The sequence below is a fragment of the Schistocerca gregaria genome, chromosome 2 (assembly GCF_023897955.1).
Source record: "Schistocerca gregaria isolate iqSchGreg1 chromosome 2, iqSchGreg1.2, whole genome shotgun sequence".
NCBI lineage: Eukaryota > Metazoa > Arthropoda > Insecta > Orthoptera > Acrididae > Schistocerca > Schistocerca gregaria.
Window position 1 is genome coordinate 1,050,036,819 of NC_064921.1, and position 21,408 is coordinate 1,050,058,226.

Consider the following 21,408-nt stretch of genomic DNA (forward strand, 5'->3'; position numbering starts at 1 on the left):
CTTCAGCATTCTTCTGTAGCACCACATTTCGAAAGCTTCTATTGTCTTCTTGTCGAAACTATTTATCGTCCATGTTTCACTTCCATACATGGCTACACTCCATACAAATACTTTCAGAAACGACTTCCTGACACTTAAACCTATACTCGATGTTGACAAATTTCTCTACTTCAGAAACGCTTTCCTTGCCATTGCCAGTCTATTAATTATATTATAGAATATATAGAATATAGAATATATAGAATATAAAAAATGAAAAATAATCTAAAAATATGTTCTTACAGCACTGGCAGCTACACTACCGGAAAGAATATTAGTACACCTGGAAAGATGGCGTCTGTTTTGGTTCGATGACGGTATACGCCACCTGGGGGGACAGTAGATGTGATGTTTCCGGCGTCGTCCGCCAGCAAGTAGCGTAGTGTCACGGCTGCCAGAGCGCCACATGCGTCCGCCCTTTAGTAGGGAACAGTGCTTACAGCCAGAAGGCGCAGTGTGGTGCAAGCAGGCAGCCGTGCAAGGGACACGAGCTCAGCCAACTGAGCGGGTCTGAAAGGCGTCTCATTGTGGCCTTCCGAGCGGCGGGAGAAGGGCCACACAGTTGGGCGTACTGCGCCAGTTGTACAGCGGTGCTGGTGTCAGTGGCTACGTGAACTGTCTCACACCCCTATACGTGCTCTGGAAGTCCACGCAGCACAGGCGCCCTCCAGGATCGTCGTATTGTAGAGATTGTAGGGGGACCAGTCTGTGAGGTAACGGGCGACTTGTGGCTCGCTGGAAATATTCCAAGTTGGGAGTTGGCGTGACCGTTTGGGGGCGTCTCGGCGGGCCGTGGCTCGTCAGCCACGCCGTGGTGCCGAACGTCAGCCGGAGCAAGAAGGGCGTGGTCCAGGCCGACCGCGTGGCTGGGAATTCCACGCTGAAGCCGTCACGAGGGCTGTGCTGTGTGTCGACGAGGGAAACTTGTAATCAGGGAGTGCCGAAGATGGCGGACTTTGTGAAACCACAATGGCAGACGTTTCACAGCTCGTGCAGAAATTAATAATAGCCAGAGGAATCATGACACCTTAAAAAGAAACATGTACATTACCATTATTTGCACGACCGTTCTGATGGTGTAATCAGATCTTCAATATCTCTATTAGTTTAAAGTTTAGTATCTGACTGTAAAGTATACAAGTAACACCCAGCAACGAATTTCCAAAATCTAAACGGTTCATCCGATCTTGTCGATCGATGTGTCTTTAGAAAGCTATTAGTGTAAACCTAAATTAATATGAGCTACAGGCATGTCACTTGAATAGTGCATGAGTTACTAAAGGTCAAACTGCGCAAATACTGTTGATTGCGTCGTGCCATGAGTACTCCACAGTTACACGAAAAGGCGGTAGCAGCATGCTTGTCAATATATTTATTCGTCTGTGTCTTTGTTTATATCCGATATATACTATTCATGAACAAATTAGTTAAATATTTACTGTGTTTTAGAAAGCACACACACATTAGGGTACTGGCTTACCTGTTGTTTCTTTTCTTTTCACATATGTTTATTTGATTTGTTTATGTATTTAATAATCGGTGTTAGAGCGTGTTCATGGTCCAGCCGTAAGAATATTTATTTAATTTCAAGTTATTTAAATTTGTATCGAGTATTCCGTATGTGTTTCAGTATGTTTGTTAGTGTGCATTGGCTTGAACAAATGGCGCGAACGCCCTAGCCAACCACAGCGCTCGTTAATGGGGAGAGTGGGTGGAAGTGGGGGAGGGGTGCTGGACAGGACAGGGGGTGCAGGACGGTCGGTCGCAGGGAGTACTTGGAGAGTGAGTGTGGAGCGGTTTGCGCGAGGTCCCGGCAGACACAAGTATCTCGGAGTGCCCACTTGTGCACTTATGAGATTTCCGTGGCTTCTGCGGTGGAGACGTAGTATGTGTTTAGAAGTGAACATCTCGCCAGCTATGTTGTTGTTCATAACTAACTACGCGAAGTAGGAATCTGTTGTTTCCCTGTTATTCAAGCTATACTTTATTTAATTGCTGGACCATCGACACGAATAATTGTTTTGCAGCAATAAACGGCATTCTTAAAGGTACTTCTGCTAGCGTACTCGTCATTTGAACTCGCTAAAAATTGCAATCTTTCATTATTAATTTCTATGTCACAATCAAAATTCACAATTGACGAGTGATAGGGACCTTTAACCATTCGATTCATGTGTATATTCATATTCTATACGGTAGACTCAGCAGTATTTGGCTTGTGATGCGGCAACTACGTATCCCAGTCCCTAGACCACGAAACCAGTCAAAACTTTCAATATTTCAACTCTGAGTCAGAGGGTACATAGTTAAGGGCCACTCATCAGATTTTCTATTTGAAAGCCTGCAAGTCGGAGACCATACAGCTGCTACAGTACATATAAGAGGGCATGTGAGACCATACAAGTCAACACGAGCTGTTGACAACGGGTTATTAGCACTAGCGCTACAGGCACGGACATGCGTAGCCCGTCTTCAGCCACACAACACCATCGACGTGCACGGGTCGACTGGTGCCTTCAGAGGATCACTTGGAAGATGGAATGGCGAACCCTGGTCTGCAGCGATGAAAGCAGATTCTGCTAGTACGCAGCTGATGCTGATCTGTGTGTACGACTTAGACCAGGTGAGCACTTATGGCCTTATGGCCTGGGGTGCGATAAGCTACAATTCTCGTCAACCTTGTGTGTCTGGATGGGACGCTAACCAGCGCTCGGTACGTGTAGAGTGTTGTTAGATCCGTTCTTTTGCCGTTGTAGCAACACGAAGGTGCAGTGCTGTTCCAAAAGGAAATGCCCGTCCACACGCTGCTCGTCAAACTCAACGTGCTCTTCAGGGCGTGCGCCGACTTCCCGGACCAGCATCATCTCCAGACCTCTTTCTAATCGAGCACGTGTGGGGTACGAAGGAACGAGAAGTGGCTCGTGAGACTCGTCAACCAACGTCTCTCACAGGACTACGTGAACAGGTCGAGCAGGCGTGCCGTGACGTGTTCCAGCACAGTATTCGCCATCCGTCACGATCGGCTACAGGCCAGAGTCAGCATATGCATTGCCGCCTGTGGAGGCAACACCACGATAAATATGATTGTTTCAGCAATGGTTCGATACATCGTAGCTCAGAACTGCTTGTACTATTCGTCTGTAAATGTAGTCGTTTCATGTACTCCATATGCTCCGTTCGAACAATAAACTTTGAGTGAACTGGAAACACCTAGTAGGGTCTACTAATTTTTTTGGAAGTGTGAATCGCATATTGTAATAACGTTTACAATGTATCTGTTATGCGTGTTGCGTCCATTATCAAATTTGTAAGCCATCTGCGAAATTTATTATCAGAGGTATGTGTTGTAGACTTGAAATATCTAAGTTATTATTACCTCCTTACCAATGCACAAAAATGTTGAATAGAATTAACCATCCAAAAATCAAAAATGTACGGGGAGTACCTAAAGGACAAAATAGTGCCGATTCCAGTTCACATAGAAAATTATGTAATAAATAGCTCTAATTTTCGTTCCTCAGACTTCCATGGGTGCCTCTCTGGTTGCCTTCAGAACACCTATGTTTTCTCCTTCTTTGGCCACTCGTTTCAGTATTTCTTCAGCAACTCCTAAGAGATCCTTATTTTGATATTAAGGTTGTAGCAAAAATTTCAAACGGTCAGTCATTTGCTCCGCTTTGGCTTCTCCACTTGCCGAAGAAATGTATCCATAAAGCGGCAACATCAGCCTTTGTAGAGAACTTCCAACATGCTGTCGAGCGAGGTGGGACAACGGTTAGACATTGGTCTCGTACTCAGAGAGCTAAGGTTAAAATGTCTTCCCGGACATAGCGGCTTATATTTTCTGTGATTTCTCTCAGTCGTGTGAGGCGAATGCGAGGACAGTTCCTTAGAAAGAGCAGCTGTACCTCAACCTTAACTTTCTCGATTCCAGCTTGGACAACGACCATAACGATCTCGTCATCGAAGCGATGCACAACCTTTCGAGTGTTCCTTCGGGCATGGTCGTGTGTGTGTGTGTGTGTGTGTGTGTGTGTGTGTGTGTGTGTGTGTGTGTGTTTTCTTTAACGTATGTTAGTTTAATTTAGGTTACGTAGTGTGTAAGCCTAGGAACCGATGACCTCTGCAGTTTCGTCCCATAGGAACTTACTACCACTACCTTTTTCCATCACGCCGAAAAATTTAGATTCATTGAAACATATTCACTTTAAAAATTTCATACTGAAATACACATCTTATGTTGTTACTAGAAAAATTTGCTATTCTTGTGTTTTGACTCCACACGTAATATTCAACGCTGTCATCGAACATGTGTCCCTCACCAGTTAGAATCAAGACACGCACACTCGGATTATTGTGCTGCCAGGAAACACCACTTTGAATGTGTAATAAAAGTAAGCCTTTTGTAAGTATCAGTTTAGCTACTTCAGTTGAATGCAGAACAAAACAGACGAAATCGTAACTCAGACTGCTTGCAAAGCTTTAATGTTTCTCATTTTTAACCGAAGAGATGTGCGTGTTTGTAGAGAACGCTATGGATAAATTATTGTGTTGCATTCAGTTCCTGTATTTCTCGGTTGTCTAACTTAGCTGCGTTTGCGTTCAACTGTGCTTGGGTTATCGCAGACACTTTCTCGGAACATTTTTTGTGCTCAGACAGGACATAACGCCTCGAGACGCTTTCACGTTCGTGTCTCGGTTTAATATGCTAGGATTTGATAATGAAACTTTTCTGTATTGTTCACAACATCTGCTACGAATGGTAAAAGCGAAGTGTACATGTTACAACACAGCAAGCATTGTTTTCCTTCGTCTATTGTCGTCATCTTCAGCCCAAAGCGAAAAACGTTCCGAAAACATTAACAGATGACAGGCTTTATGAAACAACCACAATGTTAATTGTATGTCACGTAATTTTAGAATTATGAGGCGCATCAAAAATGAAAGTGCCGACTGGCTGTGAAGCACGCGTGTTTTCAATTATCAGCTAGCGCCGGCGCAGCTGCAGGTATAGCACCCTCGGGTGCTGGTGGCCCAACTTCTTCATGCTGCACCGACTTTCACTCTGCGTGGCAGCGAGTTAGAATGGCCGAGAAAAGTAGGAATCCACCGCGTATGACTTACCGTTAATGCAGGAACTTCTTCGTCGCACCACACCGTTGTTTTCTCAAGTAAACGCTGAGCCTGTAACAGCATTTCAGACAATGGAGTCATTTAAAAATGTTCTGAAACAGAAATTTTCAATGGGAAACAGAAACGCGAGAAAACAGCTCTAATGCCATTCGTTCACCATTCGTAGCATTGGAGAACCAGAGGACGTCAGCACTGTATGAGATGAAACCTTTCGGTGAATTAAAACAGTGTGGTTCGTGTTCCGATACTGCACATAATTAGAATCTGTCCAAAAGATATTTCAAAAGTTTACAATCCATATTGGAATGAAATATTCCTTCTGGAAACATCTTACGTGTGACAGAATACACTTTGCTGCAGTTGAGAATCCGAATCGATGTCCTGGCACACCAGTGTGAATTGCTAAACAGCGAAACATTTTTAGTCCGAGCACCATGCGGCCATCGGGGCTGTTCGCAGCCACGCAACTCCAGGGGCGGCACTTGGCCTAGTCTGAGCTGAGTCGAATACCTTGTATTCTTCTTTGCTATTTGGAGCTTAATTTTTGGCGCATGCTCGTATGGAATACCCTGTGTCTGGAATGTCGTTGAGAAGTCGTTTTATTTATTTTATTATTTATTGTTATTAAAACTTAATTAGACGTCTTGCGACACAGAGGCAAGCCGTCATATTCTATATTTCTTTCAGTATACCACTGAATATATAATAAGCCTTTATAAACAGGAAGATACGTACATGTGACCATGAAAGAAAGGAAGAAGAATGAAGTAGATGTCAAAGGAAAAACTATGCACGTTACCTGCACTAGGCTGCTGCCGGTGATCCTGTGTGGCTCGGCAGCACTCCAGCCCTTGCACTGCTGTTGGAGGTCCTGTGCCTAAACGTTTCTAGATACGCTGTTTATATAGCTGTAATCTCAAATGTAGCACATTGTAGCAGTAATTGAGCCATTTTCCGGAGGAAAGGCTCACAAGACAAAATGGTTGTTTCAGATAGGACAGTTTAAATAATACACTCCTGGAAATGGGAAAAAGAACACATTGACACCGGTGTGTCAGACGCACCATACTTGCTCCGGACACTGCGAGAGGGCTGTACAAGCAATGATCACACGCACGGCACAGCGGACACACCAGGAACCGCGGTGTTGGCCGTCGAATGGCGCTAGCTGCGCAGCATTTGTGCACCGCCGCCCTTCAGTGTCAGCCAGTTTGCCGTGGCATACGGAGCTCCATCGCAGTCTTTAACACTGGTAGCATGCCGCGACAGCGGGAACGTGAACCGTATGTGCAGTTGACGGACTTTGAGCGAGGGCGTATAGTGGGCATGCGGGAGGCCGGGTGGACGTACCGCCGAATTGCTCAACACGTGGGGCGTGAGGTCTCCACAGTACATCGATGTTGTCGCCAGTGGTCGGCGGAAGGTGCACGTGCCCGTCGACCTGGGACCGGACCGCAGCGACGCACGGATGCACGCCAAGACCGTAGAATCCTACGCACTGCCGTAGGGGACCGCACCGCCACTTCCCAGCAAATTAGGGACACTGTTGCTCCTGGGGTATCGGCGAGGACCATTCGCAAGCGTGCAACCGTCTCCATGAAGCTGGGCTACGGTCCCGCACACCGTTAGGCCGTCTTCCGCTCACGCCCCAACATCGTGCAGCCCGCCTCCAGTGGTGTCGCGACAGGCGTGAATGGAGGGACGAATGGAGACGTGTCGTCTTCAGCTATGAGAGTCGCTTCTGCCTTGGTGCCAATGATGGTCGTATGCGTGTTTGGCGCCGTGCAGGTGAGCGCCACAATCAGGACTGCATACGACCGAGGTACACATGGCCAACACCCGGCATCATGGTGTGGGGAGCGATCTCCTACACTGGCCGTACACCTCTGGTGATCGTCTAGGGGACACTGAATAGTGCACGGTACATCCAAACCGTCATCGAACGCATCGTTCTACCATTCCTAGACCGGCAAGGGAACTTGCTGTTCCAACAGGACAATGCATGTCCGCATGTATCCCGTGCCACCCAACGTGCTCTAGAAGGTGTAAGTCAACTACCCTGGCCAGCAAGATCTCCGGATCTGTCCCCCATTGAGCATGTTTGGGACTGGATGAAGCGTCGTCTCACGAGGTCTGCACGTCCAGCACGAATGCTGGTCCAACTGAGGCGCCAGGTGGAAATGGCATGGCAAGCCGTTCCACAGGACTACATCCAGCATCTCTACGATCGTCTCCATGGGAGAATAGCAGCCTGCACTGCTGCGAAAGGTGGATATACACTGTACTAGTGCCGACATTGTGCATGCTCTGTTGCCTGTGTCTATGTGCCTGTGGATCTGTCAGTTTGATCATGTGATGTATCTGACCCCAAGAATGTGTCAATAAAGTTTCCCCTTCCTGGGACAATGAATTCACGGTGTTCTTATTTCAATTTCCAGGAGTGTATATTTAAATAACAACCTGATTCTAATATACAAGTATGTTTTAGTATAATGTGTACTGCTATTAAATAAATATCTCCGTAATGCTAGATATTTTAATCTATGTTTTTGATGTGAAAAATAATGTTTCTGATAACCATCAATAGGCCTTTTCCCATAAACCAGTGTCAGTAGGCTACAATGAGCAAACATTTCTTTCGAAAAATGTTATTTTAACCTTCAGAACATTTTAAAATGTGACAGTAATATCATTCTTCATAATACCTACGATCAGGTAGCTCTCAGAAAGATACATGTTGCACAACTGTCATAAGTGTGTTGTCCTTTCCTACCCATTACTACTATTTACTGTTGCGCACCCTCGACAGGTTTCTTCGTAATGTAAACACAGCACTAACTGTCGATGATCCAAGTAAGCTGACGTACACGTAAGCACCCATCACGTTAAATTATTCATAAGTGCTGAGCGCACATGCATTAACGGCTCTAGCTTTAACATAATAAAACGAAAACTAGGTAGAAAGCTCTATACAGGCCGCTGATTAATTTTAAACAAAGGGCACATAGACCTGTGGCCCTCCTTCCGGAAAATGCCTCAGTTAGCATGGCATTCGTATTCCATTCCAATTATCATCACCATGTTCAAAATGGCTCTGAGCACTATGGGACTTAACATCTGAGGTCATCAGTCCCCTAGAATTTAGAACTACTTAAACCTAACTAACCTAAGGACATCACACACATCCATGTGCGAGGCAGGATTCGAACCTGCGACCGTAGCGGTCGCGCGGTTCCAGACTGCAGCGCCTAGAACCGCTCGGCCATCTTGCCGGCTCATCACCATGTCTCTCCGAACTTAGAGCGTCCGATGAACTTTCCGCCTCACCGTTTCCGAGTTGAATTTCCCCTCGAGGTGGTTCTTCTGCCGCCGTTTTTTCTGTATGCCTGCACTCTGAACCTCTTTGATCTTTCCAGAATAAGATTTTCACTCTGCAGCGGAGTGTGTGCTGATATGAAACTTCCTGGCAGATTAAAACTGTTTGCTGGACCGAGACTCGATCTCGAGACCATTGCCTTTCGCGGGCAAGTTCTCTACTAAATGTGCTACCCAAGCACGACTCACGACCCGTCCTCACAGCTTCAGTTCTCCCAGTACCTCGCTTCCTACCTTCCAAGCTTCACAGAATCTCTTCTGCGAACCTTGGAGAACAGCACACCTGGAAGAAATAAGAGCTCCTGTGAAATATGGAAGGTAGGAGGCGAGGTACTCGTATAGTTGAACCTGTGATGACGGGTCGTGAGTCATGCTTGGGTAGCTCAGTCGCTAGAGCAGTTCTCTTTAATCTTGTTCAATTTGGTTACTAGGTATAATGTCCCATTAATATCTCTTTGCTTCCTATCGTAAAACTGATACCGCAGTAGGCTCAATATTTGGCAGCAGAATCAACTTCCGTCCTTCGGTATCTCGACCAATCATGTCAAAGTGCAAGTTATCCAGCCCGTACAGAGTGTTTCCGTTAGAGCGTGCAAAAATGTAACAGGACGTAGAGAATGTTCCATTGAACAATCTGAGGTAGGGAACTTGGGGTCGGAGAAGCCAAGTTAAGAAGATGTGGAAGTAGACTTGTCAACCACTCTGTGAAGCGTTGCACTCTTCCAGCACATTTACAACCAACATGTGTGCAAGTTTACACATACTGAGCTGTTTATTTACATGTACATTCTGTATGTCGTGCAAGGAAACAAGGAGGAAGAACCTGGTTACTAGGAAGTGATGATGCAGCTTTTGTTTACTTTACTTGCCACTAAAATGGCTCTGTTTTATACACTGTCCCCTTGCGTGTTCGTGAGAGAATGTATCGATACAACACGACGGTGCACCACCTCACTTCAGTGTGGATGTCCCCGACCATCTCAGTGCTGTATTTGTACGTCGCTGGATTGGAATGGGTGGTCCTTTTCGCCGGCCGGTGTGACCGAGCGATTCTAGGCACTTCAGCCTGGAACCGCGCGACCGCTACGGTCGCAGGTTCGAATCCTGCCTCGGTCATAGATGTGTGTGATGCTCCTAGGTTAGTTAGATTTAAGTAGTTCTAAGTTCTAGGAGACTGATGACAGATGTTAAGTCCCATAGTGCTCAGAGCCATTTGAACCTTTTTGGTCCTGTTCCACGACCTGGTGTGACCTGAATCCCCTTCAATATATCCTGTGGGGATATCTAGAATCACTTGTGTGCGAGACACCAGTGGATACGGAGATGGAAATAGTTACCAAATTGTAGCTGCCTGTGATGTGGTTCGAAGAACACAGTGATATTTGTCAGAGTGCGTCAGAATGTTTGTCATGCTCGCATTGAGGTCGATGGTCGTCAGTTGCCTCGCATTTTGTAAAAGTGGTACATTCATTGTCTCATTGATGATAACTGCAATTAATGTTTTTGTGTTAGCAGAAGAGCCAACACCGTGTCACGAATGGAGGCCGAGATGCACGCGTTTTAGCTCACGCAGGCTGGCGTGAGGAGGGAAGAACTATAATGACGTGAGGTCTGGAACATGACTAGGAATCAGAATTGAGAAAGCGGACGTAATTAGTTTGATACCTACCTTTAATCCATTAATGATGAACGTCGCGCTTGAAGGTACATGATTCATAATATCAACAGTAACTGAATATGGCGCCTTGCTAGGTCGTAGCAAATGACGTAGCTGAAGGCTATGCTTAACTGTCGTCTCTGCAAATGATAACGTATGTAGTCAGTGAACCATCGCTAGCAAAGTCGGCTGTACAACTGGGGGCGAGTGCTAGGGAGTCTCTCTAGACCTGCCGTGTGGCGGCGCTCGGTCTGCAATCACTGATAGTGGCGACACGCGGGTCCGACGTATACTAACTGACCGCTAAGCGATTTAAAAGCTACCACCTAGCAAGTGTGGTGTATGGCGGTGACACCACAATGTAAATAAAAAAGTACACAGTAACTTGATTTGAAGTCCTATTATCTCCTTAAGCTGGCTTCTCCGACCACGGGTTCCTACTACCACAAACTGTTTAGTGGAGCATGCTCTATGTTCCGTTAAATTTTGCACACTCTTACAGGAGGATCCTCCATTTGATGTTAAATAAGCACGATATTTACAGAGGTTACTAATTTTCTACAATCGCAGAGAGCTGTTCTCCGTCCACCTTTTCACCGTAGGTTGGTGTAGCAAGGATTATGTACAGTAATGAAGTGCTACTGAAATGTTCTGTCTTAACGTGAGCTCCCGCACCCGGTGGAAGTGACTTGTCCGGAGGGAGACTGGCGCACGTGTGCGCAGAGCACGCGTGAACCCGGGCCGTTCCCAGCGCCGCTTCCAGGAGCGGGACGCGCTTTCGCGGCCCGGGCGCTAACAGCGGCACAAAGGGCGGCTTCTGGCCGCCGGCCGTGGGAACGGAACGGCGCGTACAGCGCCGGCCGTGACGGAGCAGCATCGCCGCCGGGAGCCGCGCAAACATCCGCGTGCGGCGCCGGCGGCTTCCGGCAGCAGCGCCTCCTCGTGAACGTGTCGCAGGCACTGCGGTGCGCGAGCACGGCTCCTACCGACGAGTAGTGTTTACCTGCGTGCCGACATCTGTCCGTCGAACACTGCACGCCCTTTGCGGAATAGGAGATAATTTCCACCGTCTGGAAAATCACCATCACTGTTGAAGACCGCTAGATAACAAGCCTCCAAGCGATGATGTTAGAACTGGATGTACCGAGGTCACCATCTCCGTATGGCACTGGTAGAGAGAAGTTTTGGTGCCATTATTTGTTGGATGACAGATGAAGGGCGGTGCGGACCCGCCAGGGTATTTATTTTATTTATTTATATCCAAATTATACACCTGTTACCTGATGTTTAAAACAGGTCGCACATCTTACAATTTTTGTTTTTCATCTTTTTACAGTTTTCTTGCCTTTTGTTTTATCTAGAACATTTACACAGAATGATACTTTTCAAAATAACAATAATTTAAGGTTGAAATATAAATAAAATTTTGTTGTTTTTTAAGAAGAATATGAAAAGAAGATAGGATAGATGAGAGATTTGTTAGTACCATCACCGAATGTGACTGACGCGGAATGGTTTCTTCGAGCCGTTGACTGCCAGTCACACACACACACACACAAATGTTTATTAGTAGAGAAATTATGTTGCTTATCCTACTTATTACTAATCCTGTGTATTAAATACTTTAGGTGCCCATCCATGTACAGCATTTGGCGTTTTCTTGGCTAGATTGCCAGCACTCTTGCTTATTTACTGTCACATCTCAGCTTCCTCCTCCTGTTTCTCCTCATTGTCACTATTTTCGTTGTCACTGTGGGTATCGCCCTTCCATCCTCTGGAGATTTCTGTTACGCTCCACCTAGGCATGTCTGTGATGTCGTGTCCACATGTACTCTTCTTGTGTGGACTCGCGTAGGCGCGCCGGCCCCGGGTCGTATCCGCCCGGCGGATGAACGACGACGGCCGGTGTGCCAGCCAGCCTGGATGTGGCTTTTAGGCGGTTTTCCACATCCCGCTAGGTGAATACCGGGCTGGTCCCCACGTCCCGCCTCAGTTACACGACTCGCAGACATTTGAAACACACTCACACTTTTTCACGATTTACACTTGACGCAGACAGCTGGGGTACACTAATTCCGTCATGGGGGGTATGGGGTGGCGGCAGGAAGGGCATCCGATCACCCCTTACAATTAACCTTGCCAAATCCGTACATAACCCTGCCGACCCTGCGCACAATGCGGGATAAAGGTTTTAGCGAAAGAAAGACAGAAAGATGAGGGGCGGTGCGCCAACATGACAAATATAGAGAGATCTGTTTCGGTATCTCGAATAGCTTCTACGGAGCTACAGAACTAAACATCCTCATCCTCTTATTATAAGGAGCGATTAAAAAGTTTACGTTCTAAGGCCATACAGTCCAGAATCGATTCGTCAATCGGGTAAATTCGCCGTGAGCGTTGAGGCAGTCATCCCATGAACACATCACGTTGAATACAACTCTTTGATAAAACGCCGTGCCCTGCTGCGTGAAGTAGTCCCTAACTATGAGACCTGAGTTTCTCTCCGGCACGAACAAAGCATGCCTTGGAAACGGCAGGGTGGGCTCCTGACGAAATATCGGCACGGTTGTCGACGACTTCGCCCGGCTGTTTTGTAGGTTGGTTGAACACAGTCTCTGTAACTGCCTGCTGCACAGCCTAGTCCGAAAAGAACCGTCGACCCTTCGACTTGTTTTCCGGGGGACCGAAGGCATGATAAGCGCATGGGGAGAGGTTAGGACTGTAGGGCGAATGCTCAAGTCTCTCCAACTTGTGCTGGCGTCTACGTCACGACATTTGCGATATGGAGACGTGCGCTCTCATGAAGGGGCAGCCCTTGGTCCACCATTGCTGAACAGTGGTTTTCGAGAGATACGCTGCCCCATACAAAATCTTCATTCTCTAATGGATGTCATCCGGTGTTTGTCCTTCGGCAACCAAGAAAAGAAGAGCAACAGATCGCTCCTGTTTGGACGCATTTGGTAACAACGTCGTCGTAATACACGTTTCCGCATTTACCGCACTCACAAATACCCCACTAGTCCCTTGCCTGTATGTCGGTGCTTATATAGCCGCATCGGAGTCGCGCTACGTCGCATACAGCTGCAGCAACGCCCTCAAACAGAAACTGTTTTATCGCCACTTATACTTCGCTTACAGTCGACTGTATTTGCTGTTTTAATTTATTTGCACTCGATTTTTAAGAAACTATTGCTTCATCTGCACCACTTTAGTAGTGTTACCGATGTGACAGACCATCGCAAGTATATAATCTAAGCATCACCGACCATCGAAACTACAAGTCTTCGGAAAAAACGACATTCCGTTTAAGGAGGTCGATGATTGACTCATTATGAAGTTCTGCTTAATTTTTGACACAGTTACATTTTATGAGACGATCATAACCGGTTTCGGTACACAACGGCGGTATTCACATGCTGTGAGTGGCGTCTGAATATGGGCAGTGTTGGCCGAAACCAGTTGCGATAGTGTTATGAAAAGTGACTGCATGCGCCATGTGAAGATGGCCATTGTGGACCGAAAGCAGTCGTGATGGCGTCATAAAAGACGATTCTGTCAAGAAATAAACAGAAATCTAGTGGTGTACTTCGGGGCATTTAACTGCGTTGTCGTTTTCATATTGTGAACGATATTTCGGGGACTCGACACTTTCAGGTTTTCCGATCTGGGCTGTTACGGGCAGTAGCTGCCTTTACTCCTAAAGTTTTGAAAGTGACAAAATAAATTAAAACATAAACACAACTCAGTGGAAGAAAAGTAATTAGAGAGTATCTCATTCTCCACAACAAAGCTGACTTCACCATTTTCCACTAGTATCGGCGCAACAAGAGTAGTAAGGGCGCATTCACTTCACGTGTCGCTGCAGGTGTATCTGGACTCGAAATCTTCCTCTCTTGACGGCGAAATAGTGCTGATGAAAATTTCAACTGGTTGGTACGTTAGTCTGTCTGTACTGACACCAGATTTCACCCTCTTCCACTCATACTACTCTCATCCATGACAGCATCCTGCGCTGCACAAATACCCATCACAGTTATTCATTTAGTATAGGTACACATAGGTAACAGGGATGGAACAATGAAACACAACAGCAAACTATCGCCATTGCCCCTTTCCCAGGACACATCACCTCATACTGCATTCGTCCCACAAATTTATCACGTCGAGAAAATCAGAGGAATTACAATCAAAATATCCACGGGTGTACTGCCGGTCTATAGTGTCCAACGGGCACAATATTTCGGCGATCAAACATGTCGCCATCATCAGGTGAATTGACGGACTGAGCTCAGTCCGTCAGTTCACCTGATGATGGCGACATGTTTGATCGCCGAAATATTGTGCCCGATGGACACTATAGACCGGCAGTACACCCGTGGATATTTTGATTATCAAATACGCCGGGAGAAACTCAAGAATCACAGAGGAATTACACATTATAGGAAGCTTTACCAACAATTACTCTTTCCGCTTAGTGTATGCGAATGGAACAGGAGAATGCGGGGATACAACAATCCCACATGCTACACAAAAGCTGCACACTCCACACTCCCGTGCCTCAACAATCGATATAAACCCACTTAGAGGTGTAGTCCTCCGAAATGCCAAGCACTGTAGATGGCTTGCGGTGTATAGGCGTAGATGTGGTTGTTCCGGCGAATTCTTTTGCCATGCTGTTACACCATGTAAAGGAAGGAAGATTAAGATTTAACCGGAAGCACTTAAGGATTTAACTTTATTGTATTATTGGACTTTCTCAGGTGAATTAAATAAGTTATATCGTTCGGGCCAAAGGAATACCCATCCCCGACACCGCATCCGTACACAGCTAGCCACGGCGCGTTGCGGGTCACGGTATGGCCCTAAATACGAGGAATAATCACAAGTTGTGGCACGCATAAGAAGGGCCGTATGAGGCTTGCCTGTGATGTAATAACGACGTTAGCAGAATTTCGACAACGGTGTGCCAGAACATACATTTCAGTACCAAGTAAAGTCTTTATTGCGTCAGTCCAGGTGGCGCATTAACACATTATCGCCCCGGCGAAACCGTGAAGGATGCTTTTTATCAGACGCGAAAGCGCAACAGAGTAATGAGGAGCGCCTTTTAAGGCTAGCGATGGGCCCGGTGTGCCGAGGCGCTGCGATCAATCGCCGAACAGGCTTCGCGAGGCACGTGCTGAGACTGAGTTACGTGCAGCGGCGGCGCGCCGACATCGCAGCCTGCCCAACCCGCTGCTCGGTGGCGTCCAGTGGCGAAGAGCGCGGTCGTGTCCTCACGCGAAGGCAGCACTCCGTCGGTAGCAGCCGATGTCCCTTAGTACTTTTTCGTGAACATAGTACGTTCGAATAATATCTTACTTGTGACACGTTTTACAGCAGCGTGGTACGTCTTAATTCCGACCCAGGGGTTTCACTTCCCGTTTCTCTTGACCGTCTCAGATTACTTTATGCCCAGAGGCATCAAGCGAATGTAGTTCAGTTGCCTGGGGGACATTAACCAACATAGTTGCCTTTCCTGTAGCTTTGTTCATTGCAAAGATATGAAGAACAAGTCGCCTTTTTAAAACAGCAGACTGCTACGGTCGCAGGTTCGAATCCTGCCTCGGGCATGGATGTGTGTGATGTCCTTAGGTTAGTTAGGTTTAAGTAGTTGTAAGTTCTAGTGGACTGATGACCACAGATGTTAAGTCCCATAGTGCTTAGAGCCATTTGAACCATTTTTAAAGCAGCATCCTATATTTTTATTCTGTAATTCACTTAATCTCCTCAAGACCTGTTCAAAAAAGTATCACAGTATTCCAGCCACGTAAACATGATATTATTGAAAACTTAATTCAAAATCGACTTTGACTCTCCTGCATCAGCACACAGTGCAGGCATCCGGGATAACAATGTCTGAAAGACTGGTGTCCATTTTCCATGTGTTTATATTTGTTTATTTTCAATTCCTGCAAGTGGACGAGTTATGTTACTCCGGATATCTATACTGTGTGCTAGTGCAGGAAAGACCAAGTTTCGTGTCACGTTTTTATTAACTTTATGTTTACGTCAATGACACACTGTGATACTTTCTTCAACAGGACTTGAGAAGACGAAGTGCATTACAGAATAGAAAATATAAGGTAGAATTTTAAAAGACGCACTGCTATTCATTTCTTCAAATTGAACAAAGTTATACAAAAGGCAACAGTGCTGGTTAATATCCCAGGTAGCTAAATGATATTTACTTGGTACATTCTTTTATTTTGTTCGTAGATAAAAAGTTATTTGGTTTGGTCAAGGTGTGTGGGGCACCCTGTACAGTATTAATCCGTGGTCGATTTGTCGTCACCTCACTGACACCAGCTTTTCCTCATACACACAGCACTGCTCTACCCGTGACACACACGTCATTGTATAAAAGAACACATCTGAGCTATATGAGGAGACCATATACTGATCACTGAAAAACCTTTCAGGTACAGGTAAATTTCTTTTCTTTTTCTCTCAATTTAAAGACTTAAGCCATTTTGTTCAAATGGTTCAAATGGCTCTGAGCACTATGGGACTTAACATCTATGGTCATCAGTCCCGTAGAAGTTAGAACTACTTAAACCTAACTAACCTAAGGACATCACACAACACCCAGTTATCACAACGCAGAGAAAATCCCTGACCCGGCCGAGAATCGAACCCGGGAATCCGGGCGCGGGAAGCGAGAACGCTACTGCACGATCACGAGACGCGGACTAAGCCACTTGGAAAGACCCCATAACCAAGATATTATTCGTAAAACTGATGCCACCAACGCAAATACAATAAATTCCACATGCAGCCATTTCATTTACTTACGTTACGGAAAGGCCCCTTTCTCCTTTTTTTTTTTTTAAACTTAGGAGAGCTTGAATTTAAACTCACTAGTAGGATGAAATGTTGGAGAGTACTCGTTAATAAAACAAATATGTGCATAGTTTTCTGACTGTTTTGGTATAAGTGACCTATGATCTGCGCTGGTTCTTCACAGAGGAACTGCCATTTCGTTTCTTCCCCAACATTTGCCTTTATATCTATAATGCAGAGTGGTCCAGATGTCAATGGTATGCGCTGTGTGCCTTGTTTGGAAATAAACTTTTTCCATTCACTCACGGTACTTGTTGACAACAGTTACGCCAACTTTAGGCTTCAATCTCAAGTTTGCATTCCGTGCGGACCGGTTCTACCTCGTGTTTATTTTTCTGGCAATGTTAACTGTGCGTTAACAGTGATACACTGCTGTTCTCGTGATTGCGTATTACAGGGTATTTCTCTGTTGCTGTTTTCACAACTGGAAAAGTAATGAAAGGTAATTCAGATAACGAGCCGAATAACTCATAATTATGTGATTAATCTGTAACGAGTGACCGGAAAACATGTGTCTGTTGTACCAAAGTACTAAACAAATACCGTGAGCAACCTCCGAAAATTGGTTGGCAGAATTCAGATCCGCCCTACTGATCTTAAGGGATTGAATTGGGCGTGTTCTGTCTTGCGAGTGCTAGCATTTTTAGCGTCCTAGCACTGCAGAGATTGAAAAATTGCTTTTAATTTACGTAATTGACAATTAACACTGGGGGGAGAGAGGGGGTGAAGGAGGTGAAAGACGATAAGTTTCGACATAAAATTCGTCTTCCTTTTGACACGGAGGACAACAGACGAAGTAAAAGCACGAAAGGAACGAGAATGGAAAAGAAGTAAGAGAAAACTCTAGTAAACCGAATCAGGATGGCCCTCCAGAAAATGAGTCCGTTGCGCCAGCCCATGCGGCGCGAAAGGACATGAAAGTTTTCATCAGTAACAGTAGTTCATGGAGCATAATAACATCAGTGACGAAAACTGAAACAGCGCACACCGAGACATTCAAACAGTCTTCCTTTCACGTTCCACACACAAATGGAGAGGAGAGAAACTCTAAGTAGTGGTAGATTAGGAAGTACGCTCGAAACTTTTCAGTGGGTTTGTAGAGAATATACAGCAGATGGAGGTACAACAGCTCTCTGATTCTCGGAATGGCTAAATAGAGGTCCTGTATGGTTTTCAAGGGAATCTTATACCATTCTTCCTGCAAAATAGTGGCAAGTTCAGACAACGAGTCTTTCTGCCTACAGTAGACCACAGAGGCTCAGTAATATAGAGGTGTGGTGACGGTGGTGCCCAGTGGACACCGACAATTCATCCTCGTACTCGTCCTGGACGGTGCCGTGTTCATCTCTCGTGCCCTCTCGGCTTGGAACAAAGTATCGCCATTGGGGAATACACATTGTACCGTGGGATGGACGTGGTCACTAAAATGGTCACGTACTGCTTGGCAGTAAAGTAACCACGAGGCCCGTGGAATACCTCGACACAGCTGTCCAAATCACCGCCGACCCCAGCCACGTTACGGTACTGGGGCGCAACTTCGGCTACAAGTCGGAAACAGTGTGACACAGGACTGATCCGACAAAACGGCGTTCTTCCATTGCTCCACAGTCCAGGTTCGTGCCTTCGGTGCCACGTTTTCTTATTACGGACATTTGCGTCACCGATGAGTGATTATGGAATTCAAACTCTCCCAGGAATTCGGAGCTTCTGGTGCTACCTTCGTGTTGTCTTGGTGTTGGCAGTGTTCAAGAGCGGGGCATTCAGTTCTGCGGTGACTTTTGCAGCTGTCGTCCCCATGTTTTTCGTCACAATCCTCTTCAGTGACCGTCCGTGGCGATCACTCAACGTTGAGACTCAGTGGGTGGTGTTTTTGCGCTTTCCCTGCACGCGGTATAAATGATTGATACGGTGATTCTTGACAGACCGAACACTTGGGCTGTCATGGTTACGGAAGCACCAGCCAACAGCCTGCCCATGTCCGAATTCATTCAGAGCCGACATAAGGCACCCACAACGACATAGAACTTGCAACGTACAGCACAGGTACCGTTCATGGTCAAATACAACACCGCAACCTGCAGGCTTGGCAAGCATTTGCATTTATGTTCAAATATGCGTTTCTCGCGGTGTTACCGTGTTTTCGTCCATCTTTTCGTTTGTATGTAGTAATTGATGGTGGTGTGTGTGTTTTTGTGTTTGTGTGTGTGTGTGTGTGTGTGTGTGTGTGTGTGTGCGTAAGAGTTGACACTCATTGACATATGGGTAGAATGAACTGGCCAGTTTCAGAATGTGCTAACAATGTTAAATATGTCCGCTTTGCCCAGCAGGTATAGATATTCTTCACAGATGTGAATCAAGTGCTACATGTCTGCGAAACACGTTCGCCGTTAAGGTTCTCGTTCTCGACCCTTAGCGGTCTCTATTCCAGAACGCGGCGTTTCCGTTGTACGTTCGACTGCAGACTTACAGCCTTGTTCGAGAAGTAAGGCACCAGGCCGTAAGATCAGATATGAAAGGCGAGGAACATAATGCCGCGCACAAATTGCAGACATTTGTGGGGCTGTCAGCGGTCTTGTCTCTCTACAGGCCGTGTCTGAGATGTGATCAGCCTGCTGGCAGCACCAACTCTGCCAGACAAGCATCTCAGCATCGGCGCTGCCAGCCTCCGCCGTCGGTCGGTAGCAGCGCGCCCGTCTTCGCATTTTTCCGTTGTAACTGGCTCGAGGGTGACCGGCTGACAAATGCTACCACAAGGAGACGTGGTCGCCTGTCAAGAGTGTGCACTGAGGCGTTAGCACTGCCCTTGTTCCACATCAGATTTCACAGACTCTATTCCAAACACACGCGTCGGATATAAACAGCTTACTCTAACATACCCAGTGCCGTATTGTGATTTGAGGACTGGGGAAGCACTGTTTGTCAACTCAGATAAAAAAAAAGTGAAATGCCGAGTACAAGGACTGACAAGAATCAAAATATGTTGAGTAATTTGGTATGTTGTGTAATTTGGTATGTTGTGTAATTTGGTATGTTGTGTAATTTGGTATGTTGTGTAATTTGGTATGTTGTGTAATTTGGTATGTTGTTGATGCACGATGGTGCCGCTGATATCATTTTAAAAGCCATCATGAATTGCTAGGATGAATATTAAAGCGCTTTTTAAATTATAATTTTTCTTGGGCTACCCTGCAGTTTGGCTCCATTCAAAGTAAAAATGAGCGGTGCGAAATTTGGATTCAGTATGTCAATGCAAACGCTTTCTAAATCGGAAAATCCATAAACACAAAAGCGTCAACCTAGCAAAATATTAGTACCATACGACGGTAACAACTCCCACGTCTAGTGCTGCCTTTGATAAATCTAGGATCAGCAGCAGGGAAGTTGTTTGCATCCTGACAGCTACAGTCAAAGCCCTAGGTCAAGATATCGATGAATTTGTAATCAAATTTGTAATTCTGTTCACAAGTCCGGAGGGAATATGTATGAGAAGAAACCAAGAACCAATTTAAGAGTAGGACATTGCAGGCTGTAACCTTCTATTGGATGGTCAACTATTACCAACATTAACAGGTAATGATAAAGTACAGAAACTCCTGCGACTCTTCCAAATTGTGGTACCTGGAAATTTCTTGGAGAGCCTGCATTGCCATCTAAGACTAGAAAAGAGCAGGCTATAGCTGTCTATGAAAGTCTCACTCATTGGGCTCTTCAGTCATATGTTTAAGTATTTAGTTTTGGAAGAACAGGATTTAAAATGGTAACTTGGAGATAAGTATGTGTTACGACTGAAAACTTTTAAGACCTCTAGTATTTATCTCGCAGGTATCACATATATATGAAATTGTTATCAAAAATGCTGTAACATTTGAACCAAGTCCATGTGTCTCGATATTTGGAGAGAATAGCAACCTAGCGAGAATTATAAGGAATCCTTGTGTAGATTTCCTCACTCTTTGAAATCCTTTTTATTATGTTATCAATTGTGATTCTCCCTTGTGCTTTACAAAAACTGAAAAATCGTTTATAGTACCTCCCTCCATAATGAATTACCATTACTTTTTTAATTATGAAATGAAAAGAGTCAGTGCACTGAAGCATCAATAGTTCGTTGGCGTGCGCCTAGTCACTAAACTCAAACTTCTAAATTATCATAGAGAGACGAGGTTGGAACAAGGTGCAGTACAATAAACTGTTCACAAAAAAAGACGAATAATAGTAGCAGTATGTGCTTCAAATTTTATACGACTATCGACATAAGTTCCAGAGCATAAAAAAGAGACTTTGACAAAGAATAAGGATTTGTAAAATAATATTTGACTTTC

General features: G+C 45.6%; 2 protein-coding genes across 2 annotated transcripts in view; both read left to right on the plus strand.

Annotated features, from left to right (window-relative positions):
• The window catches only part of LOC126336104 (transcriptional regulator ovo), an 820,382-nt gene that overhangs the window by 471,217 nt on the left and 327,757 nt on the right, over positions 1-21,408 (plus strand). The window lies entirely within an intron of this gene.
• The window catches only part of LOC126336102 (uncharacterized), a 52,518-nt gene that overhangs the window by 22,560 nt on the left and 8,550 nt on the right, over positions 1-21,408 (plus strand). The window contains exons 4-5 of the mRNA XM_049999582.1: positions 10,956-11,169; positions 19,673-19,862. Coding sequence (XP_049855539.1) covers positions 10,956-11,169; positions 19,673-19,862 — 404 coding nt within the window. The remainder of the gene's footprint in view (positions 1-10,955; positions 11,170-19,672; positions 19,863-21,408) is intronic.